This window comes from Vigna radiata, chromosome 8, assembly GCF_000741045.1.
Source record: "Vigna radiata var. radiata cultivar VC1973A chromosome 8, Vradiata_ver6, whole genome shotgun sequence".
Lineage (NCBI taxonomy): Eukaryota > Viridiplantae > Streptophyta > Magnoliopsida > Fabales > Fabaceae > Vigna > Vigna radiata.
This window is the reverse complement of record NC_028358.1, coordinates 27115933-27124803: the sequence shown is the minus strand read 5'-3', so window position 1 is coordinate 27124803 and position 8871 is coordinate 27115933. Positions and strand designations below refer to the sequence as shown.

General features: G+C 33.2%; 1 protein-coding gene across 1 annotated transcript; it reads right to left on the bottom strand.

The window, feature by feature from the left end:
- Window positions 1–1646: 1646 nt before the first annotated feature.
- On the bottom strand, window positions 1647–4749 carry LOC106770819 (rho GTPase-activating protein 2). Its single transcript, XM_014656631.2, has 4 exons — window positions 4274–4749; window positions 3495–3615; window positions 3050–3400; window positions 1647–2472 (listed from the first exon to the last, which is right to left on the bottom strand). The coding sequence occupies exons 1-4, from the start codon at window positions 4597–4599 to the stop codon at window positions 1915–1917; spliced, it is 1356 nt and encodes a 451-aa protein (XP_014512117.1). The 5' UTR covers window positions 4600–4749; the 3' UTR covers window positions 1647–1914.
- Window positions 4750–8871: the final 4122 nt, after the last annotated feature.

Here is an 8871-nt window from a genome sequence, read left to right as displayed (position 1 = left end):
ATATATATATATATATATATATATATATATATATATATATATGTGTGTGTGTGTCACAAAACCAGACATACCGTAGTGCCATCACAAATCTCCACCTTTACTTATTATTCTTGTCTTGAAAGAACAACAAATTAACATTGTCTATTCATTAAAAAAAATGCACTTAGTGATAATCAAATGACGCTTGTTCATGAAAAGAATGCTCACTTTGCCTCATCACACATAAACCAAAATACAAACTGTGTTCTTTCAACCATGACGGACTTAAACAACCAATAAACCAACCGGAAAATTTTTTTTGAAAGAAACATAACTCATATATAATATGACATTGACGTTAATTGGCTTACTAAATTACAAACCAGGAAAGCACGTATACACAACCCACTAACCACGTATCCACATAAACACAACACCTGTTCTGCAATCAAAAACTTGCCTGACGTTAACCCCAAAGGAAAACCTGGTTACACTAAACCCGACAAGTTCAAACTGAAACAACGGTAAAGGTACCATCACCTACAAAAAAATCAACATCACGGACACAAAACAAACACAAATCCATAATGACAAAAACCCTAAAAACGAATAACTTGCAGGAGTGAAGTTAATACATAAACATAGTAAAGCAGACCACAACAGTCAATGATACGATTAATACAAAAAGTTCAAAAAATCTTACCAACACAACTTCCAACAACGAAAGCAAGAGAGGGAACGACGACACAGACCACCGAAGTTTCGATAGTATTCGGAATACCAAAACAGGGCTTCGTAAGGACTCCGGCAAGGCCACCGAGGAGAGAAGTGGGAAGCTTTTGAGCGGCTTCGCTTTCGTTAGAGCCACAAAGCTGGGAAGGAAAACTAGGTTTTTTATTTCAAAAATGAATCACGCGCCCTTAACCCATTCCCAATTCCAGCATTTCACCAAATGCCACGTCAGCAGAAAAAAAATTGATTCCTCAATTTTAAATTTAGACATGACCTGGTACGTTAAGTGGGTAAGATTTTTGTAGGTCAATCTATCGTGTTTTCTTTACATCTAATAATAAAGATAAAATAGTTTTAAAAAAATAAATTTTTATATATTTTTTTAAAATAAAAAATAAAAAAAAGATAATGTCTATAAAAATTATATATGTTAAGATATATTTTTCAAACAAAAAAAAAAGGTAAAGAGATAAATTGAAAAAAAAAGGCTTGAAGAACTTATTTTCATGAATTAAGGTATGTCTCTCTAACTATCCTAATTTATTTGAGAATCATAGATTTTAAAATCCTTATGATTTAGAGTAGTATTAATGAATCAATAATGTATGAAAGCTACAACTTATAACCAAACGTGCTAGAAATAGATATTAGAGTAAAATTTCACGAAAAAAACGGGTTAAGGACAAAAAGGTGCAATTGAATCAAATATTAAAGATAATGAAACCTTAAAACATCTTCAGGAGTATATGGTGAAGGTAGATTTACTTTTGTGTGTTACAAAGTAAGAGTTGGCCTTCTTCTCGAATTGATTTTGTAATGATGGCCACTTTGATAGCCAGACAAACTTTTTAACATTGTAGCAGTACTATGTGATAGGTATTCAACGTATAATCGGGAATCCATGAAGTTTTGATCATACCACAAGCATTCATGTCTGCAGGAATTCACTTAGCAGAAATTTGAAGCCCTTGGCTACACCTTAGCCTGTTGTTCCATCCATTTTGCATGGTTAGAATTGTCTATTACAAGAACATACAGAATCAGGTAAAATTCAGCCCTAAACTGAACATAACCTGTCCATAATACACAACAAGAAAGGGGTTCCTACTCCATCTATTGATTTACACAAGCAAACCTGCTGCTTGTAAAGACAAAATCAGGAAAACATGGTACTAAAAATCTCGTAAAAAAGAAAACCAGTTCTTAGCTAGAAGCAAGGAGTGTTACAGGTGAAATAGAATCAGCATACTTATCGACTATCTCCACATCTTTGGTACTTGTGCATCCTATTGATGAACTACTTGTGTCAACACTTGAGGTCAGTGTTGTCCTCAAACAGGAATTCCCAGCTTTGTTATCAGTAACAGATATAGAAGGTTCCATGCTATAGGCAGAGTAACTTATGGTGCTAACATACTTTTCCAAATTACCATCAGGTTCTTGTGAGAATCCCTTTGTGTTCTCATCCAACTGCTTCAAGAAGCACTCCTCTATTTCGCTTAAAGATTCAGCCTCCCCTTCGCTGCTTTGGCCATAGTGAGCATCATAATCTGATTTGGCGCCTCTCAATTCACCGCTAGTGTCCATTTCTCGCTGACTGTCGTATTCATCCTCTGAGTGGCGACCCGATGAATGAAAAGACATGGGAGAATACCCACCTGGTGTTGTTTCTTCACGTTCTCGAAGTGTCTTCATGATGAGTGTCTTGAGTAAGTTCATCACTTGAACCGCATGCATCAGGGCAGTTAGAGGATCGGACATCTGTCCAGAAAACAAAGATTGATTAAAAACAGACCGTTTAGTTCTAATGTGCAAGAGGTAAAATAATCTACTGTTAGCAAAAAAATGGCAGCTTGTTATGCTAATGAAACCTAAAGTTTTCTCGTGTGAATTAAGACAAAAATGATAGATAATTTTGTTTAAGAATATATATGTATAACCTAGGATTAAAAACTATTGAAAATATTCCTAAATATCTGCAGTTTGAAAATGAATGATTTGATTTTTAAGAATTTATGTAATGTTTAAACATTATTATGTTTATATGTTTTTTTGGTGCCACGGGGTACTATTCAAGAGATCTACTTAAGGGGTTGATCCCTTTCGAAAAATATTCTTTCACACAAACAGACAACCTTACACCACATGCTTAAGGAACATGGTAAATATAGTTTGATTTTAGAACTTGGATTTTGTGTTACACTTTAGCCCAGAAATAAAAGTTCAATAAACTACTCTACATAACATATTTCTTCTTCTTTCAAACAGCATTTTACAAAAAACAAAAACAAGAAAACAACAAATTAGATACATATAGACAATGAGTATGTGAGCATACCTGAGTCATGTTTGGAGCAAAAACCATTGCAATATTTCTTGCATTCATTTTGTTAAATTCCTCCTCTTCTACAACATCGGCCATGAGATCAATGGCCCAGCTGAGTAAGGCAGACTCAGTTGGCTTTAGCTGCTTCACAAGATCAACAGATTCTTCTTCTGTGTTGCATTGAAGAACTTGCTCAGGGGAAAGTCCATCTAGCACTCCTGAAGGTAGCTCTCGGAACCAGGCTTTAATTAGTCCCGCCAAGCAGTGCACATCAATGTCATCCGGCACAATGCCCCTATTCAACTGGTCCCTCACATGCTCCTCTTGACTATTTTCTGGGTTTATGCGAAATATACCCTCAGCCTGGAAAGAAAAAACAAAAAGAAAGTTAATCTGAAACTCACTTTTTGCAAGAGCTTGCTGTTACAAAAGATAAAACACATCATACAGGCAGTACCTTTAAGCCTCTCTGTGAGTATAGCCGGTCCTGCATTAGCAGGAGAATAGTGGGGACACTGTTTCCTTTAGAATCATAAGAACACTGCATAGATTCTGCTGAGACGCCAAACACACTTACACTGCAAGAATTGGTGACAAGAAATCGCACGTTAAAATGATGCTACAAACATAGGAAAAGACAAAAAAAAAAAAAAAAAACCCTGCTAAATTGGGTTCAGCGAAGAATTAGGGTAAGAAATCAAGGCTGGACTATAACTTCTGAAAAATGAAATAGCAACATATTAGAAAAATAAAAAACTCTAAACAAGATTGAGCAGTTCATTCCGTGGCTAACCAGGAACTTGTACAAGGAATTCCATGTCCTAACATGTGCCCAACGAAGCATTTAACCAACATGTTCCCCAAATCCCAAACAATGAGAAGTTCCCCATTTGCAACAATTTATACAAGAACAAGACTCTACAGGATCAGGACCAAAGTTAAACGAATAATGAACAACCCCAGTGCACTAGTTTGAAACATTCTTATGTTAACGAACTAGCATAGACGCATGAAGAAGTTCTGGCCACATTCTTCACCACCCTTAATGAAAGTCTAACCCTTTCCGTCTTCCACATATACACACCAAAAGCTCTTCCAAGCCCAAAAAAAAAAAAAAAAAAAAAAAAAAAAAAAAAAAAAAAAAAAACTTGATTGCATTTCAAACAAAACCCATTTGAAATCTAAAAAAAAAAAAATAGTCTCCATTTAGAAAGAGAAGAAATGGTAGTGGGTTACCTAGCACTGGGGACCCTAGCAGGGATCTCAACTTGGAACTCGTAAGGAAGACCGAGGAAACCATTGAAGCGGTCGAAGGTGACATGAGTGATGTGCTGAACGTTGGTAGGCCATCCGATCTCCATGTTATGGACGGTGGAGATTACATCGTCCGGTGGGTCCACCCTGCACGAAACCATCGATTTTCTGATGGCCGCCAAGAGAAACGCCACGAGAGAGAGCTGGTTCTGCTGCTCTTCTTCTTCCTCAGCGGTTCGCGCCGCCCTCGACCGCTTCCCACCTCCGCCGCATCTACCACCCTTGGTAACCATGACCACTCCGGTCATTCTCTCTCTCTCTCTCTTGCCTTGGAGATGTGAGAGCTTTTCAAAAATTTGAGTATGAATGAAACACTGAATTGGAGTTAATGGGTTTTGTTGGGTTGCATTCAATTTGGTTTTGTTTTGATGCTCTCAATGTTTAAAGTTCAAACTTCAAACGGCCATTCTTTTCTCTCTCTTCACTTTATGAATCTACTCTACCTCTCTTTCTTACCTCCATGTTTCCATTAATTACAACTCATGCCACTCTGCTTTATTAATTAATTAATTAATGAATTAATAACTTCTAATCCAAACATCAAATAACGTTAATGCCACCTTCACAAGATGTCACATGATTATCTTTTATTTACAATAATAATAATAACTACTTCTACTTCTCCTTTATACTTAATAACTATCCACGTATACTTTCACTTTTCAAATCAAGACTTTCAACTAATTCACACACATTCAAAATGTTTGTTGATTCAGTTAGTTCTAATAAAATTTTCCTAAAATTATTGAGACTTGTTGTCTCAAGTTTTAAGAGATATTTTGACAAAAAAAAGTAATAATAATTGATGCATAAGATAATTTTAAAAAATCTTTTAGGAAATGCATACATATTTTGACAAATTGTCCTACCTATAATAAATACTATAAATAGGTTTAATTGTACCTTTTTTTACTTTAATGTGGATTGTGTATTATTTATGGCTTATTTAATCTTCTTGAGTTAATTAAGCTTTCAATCTAAAATAAAACAACTAATGAACCCTGGTATTATCATTTTATATCCATGTTTTTCAGTTTATGTTTGAAATTAGAATATAAATAAATGAAAACCGTTGGATAAATTTAATCAAATTGAATAAAAATGGAATATTTTATAAGATATCTTAGGAGAATTTTTTATGCTTTTTATTAGAGAATTTTGAGAGGCATCACAGTTTAAAAAAATTAACTAGTAATTTTCAGTACAGATATGGATTTAAGGATTTTAAGTAAGCCAAATTTGCAGAAAACCAATTTTAATAAATTGTAAAATTAAAAATTAAGAGAGCAAAATGCAAATATCATAATTTAAAAAAATAAAAAACATTTTAATATATAGTGAAGGGATTAGGTTGTATTACTGATTTAGGTGGATACACATCATAATTTTGTTTGTTTGATAAAAGGTTTAAGGATTTGGAAGAAAGGAATCCTTGAATTCGAAGTTGATAATGATTTGCTTCCAAAAACACCATGACAGTTATTAATCATTCGGAGAAAGTTGGACTTTGTTTATCCATTATTGCATCTTTTGGATTAGATGATCATTAATTTCTATTATTAGAAAAAATAAAGGGGTTTCATTTGTCCATCCACGTACTGCTAGGAATCCGAATTATGAACATTAAGGGTGTGATTATTTGGGTTTTTTTTTATTTGAGTGAATTTGAAGGTAATTGAGAGTGAATTTGAGTGAAGTTTTTGAGAATTAGATTGATTGATATGACAGTTTTAAAAAATGTTTAATTGATAAAAATTGAAGATTATCAAAATGTCCTTAGATATTAAAATAATATAAAATAATAATTGTTAATGTTATATTTAATTGTAAAAATGTTTATAAGGAGAAAAAAAATAAAAATTAATTTTTAAAATATAAAAAAATGATAATTTAGTAAATTGAAATAATAATAATAATANATCATTAATATTATTAATTATTATTATTATTAGTTATTATTATTAATATTATTAATTACTATCATTAATATTATTAATGATTATAAGCATGCTTTTTATTTTTTATTTTATTGTCGTTTAATTACATGGACGTAAATTATTAAAAATAATTTAATGTTATTAAATGTTAATAAATAAAATTGTTAAAATAAATAAAATTATATATTATTTCTAATAAAATTCTTTCTAGCAAATCAAACAAAAAATAAATTCCTTCACAACTCTTTCATCTGCAACACAAACAAAACACAGGGTTAGGTTAGGCTGCAGCATGGTGGTGCATTGTCAGGTTCGTCACCATCGACACACTCTGCATCCCACCCAGTCTCCATCCTCCCCCTCCACCATCGTCCACCTTTGTCACCTTCATGCAAGTCCAGCTGTAGACGTTCAACCTAGCAGGAAAAAGCAGAACACATCCAACTTAAGAGGAAAAAAAAGGTGTGGCCTTCATGTTGCAACATCTTAACGCACACCCACGGGCAACAACAGCTCAAACATTCTTCACGGCCCATGGTGGCAGCAACGCAGGATTCTTCAAGCAGGAGCTGCAAACAGCGGCATCCATCACGTGAAGCAGCTCATGCAGCACATGCTTCATGCGAGGGTCGAAGAAGACGTGAATCAGCTCATGTAGCTCATGCTTCATGCGAGGGTCGAAGAAGACGTGAAGCAGCTCATGCGAAGAAGAAGAAGTAACCGGATACTACTCGTAGTTAACCAGATACAGCACCCAGTTTCACACAAGAAGAAGAAGTAACCGGATACGTGCTTCTGCATAACTGGATACATGAACTTTGTGTAACCAAATACGGCACCTGAGCTTCCTTCTTCGTCTTCAGCCACATGCCAACCATTTCCTTCCCTTCAAAACAGACCACCCTTCGTCGTCGCCACCCAATACGCTTGCAATCACTCCTTTCTTCATCTTCCATCAAAGCTTTTTCATCTTCCTCCTTTAACCGAATACACTTGCATCATCTTCTTCTTCATGACAGCGTATGATCCACCAACCTCAGTTTCTTCATCTACCACTAACCCTGCAAATATTACACAAACATACCATACAAAGAAGAAAATAGTGGTATGGAACCTCACCTCAACTGACCTTTCTCTTCTTCACACCTATTCCAGCCACCTTTCTCTTCCTTCTTCTCTTCCGCACTCAACACATGCACACAAGAAAATGTTCTTCTTCTTCTCGATGAACCAACACAACAACCAAATACACCATATTGATACATCTTCGGTCAAAAAACTTCTGTACATGTCTTAGTGTAGTGTATTGTCAATGGTGCAGGAAGGAATCTTTTCTGTGTGTGCAACGTGACCATGGCTAAATCAAGCAACGATTCAGAAGAAGCTCAGGAATCTTCACTGTTCTTCACTGTTCTTCAGTGGCCGTAGCTTTCACTCGTGAATGCACAGTGAAAGTTTGCAGTGCAAGGAGGTGGGTTCTTATATTTTATGGTTAATGGCATGTGGGAATTATTTCAAATGAAAAGGGGCATTTTAGAGAATACATCCTTCATTCCTCCATATCTTTGCAAATATGCGAGTGACCTACAGTACAAAAATCCCGCTTTTACCTTCAATTCCTCGCTCGCAATGCATCGCAAGTGAACACACTTTTTTTTTAATCAATCGCTCGCTAACGTTTGTGAACTGGAAATCACCTGGAAGTGAACATGGCCTAAAAAAATTAAGAAATATTAAAGGTTAATTGCTCAATAAAAATAGATATAAGGATTAAAGTGAATAATAAAAATGAATATTGAGATTAAATTATTAAGTAGAATAAAATTATTTTCTCTCTTTATGTTAAACAACTTTTTTTTTTCTAAATTATTCAATATGTTTATTTTGTATTCTTACACTTATTTTTATTTTAAAATTTAATAAGTTATTTTTTGTTTTTTTAAATCAAATCAACTAAAAATATGAATAAATTATAAAATATAAACTTTATTTTACTAATTCAATATTATAAAATTATATTATTACTTAAAATTAATTTTCTTAATTTTAAGTGAAGGAATTATCTAATTAATGTTTTAATATGACTAACACAAAAATAGGACTAAAACGAATTTTATATTCATCTTGTGTTAGTCAAACAAAGTGAGTTAATCCAATTCACACAGTTAACTCATAGTGAGTTGAGTTAAGAATAAGTTAACTCAACATACTTTTTGATAAGTAAAAAATGGTGTAATCTTTTTTTCATGAATATTGGTGGATTGACTTACTTCATACCAATTCATTTTATATATTTATTGTAATACAATTAAAACATATTCACTCAATTCATCTTTTTATAATAATATAATTATAGTGTTCACCTATTTTACCAAACTTTATTATAAAGATAAAAGTTAAAAAATAAAGTGTCAATTAATAATTTAACAAACAAATAAATTAAATATTCAAATTATTCAAATAATTTTTACAACATTACATTATTTCAAAATCATATTATCAACCTATATAATAAAAAATAATAAATAAGTTGAGTTCACTTCTACATAGTAAATTAAATTAACTCATTTCAACCTACTTTGA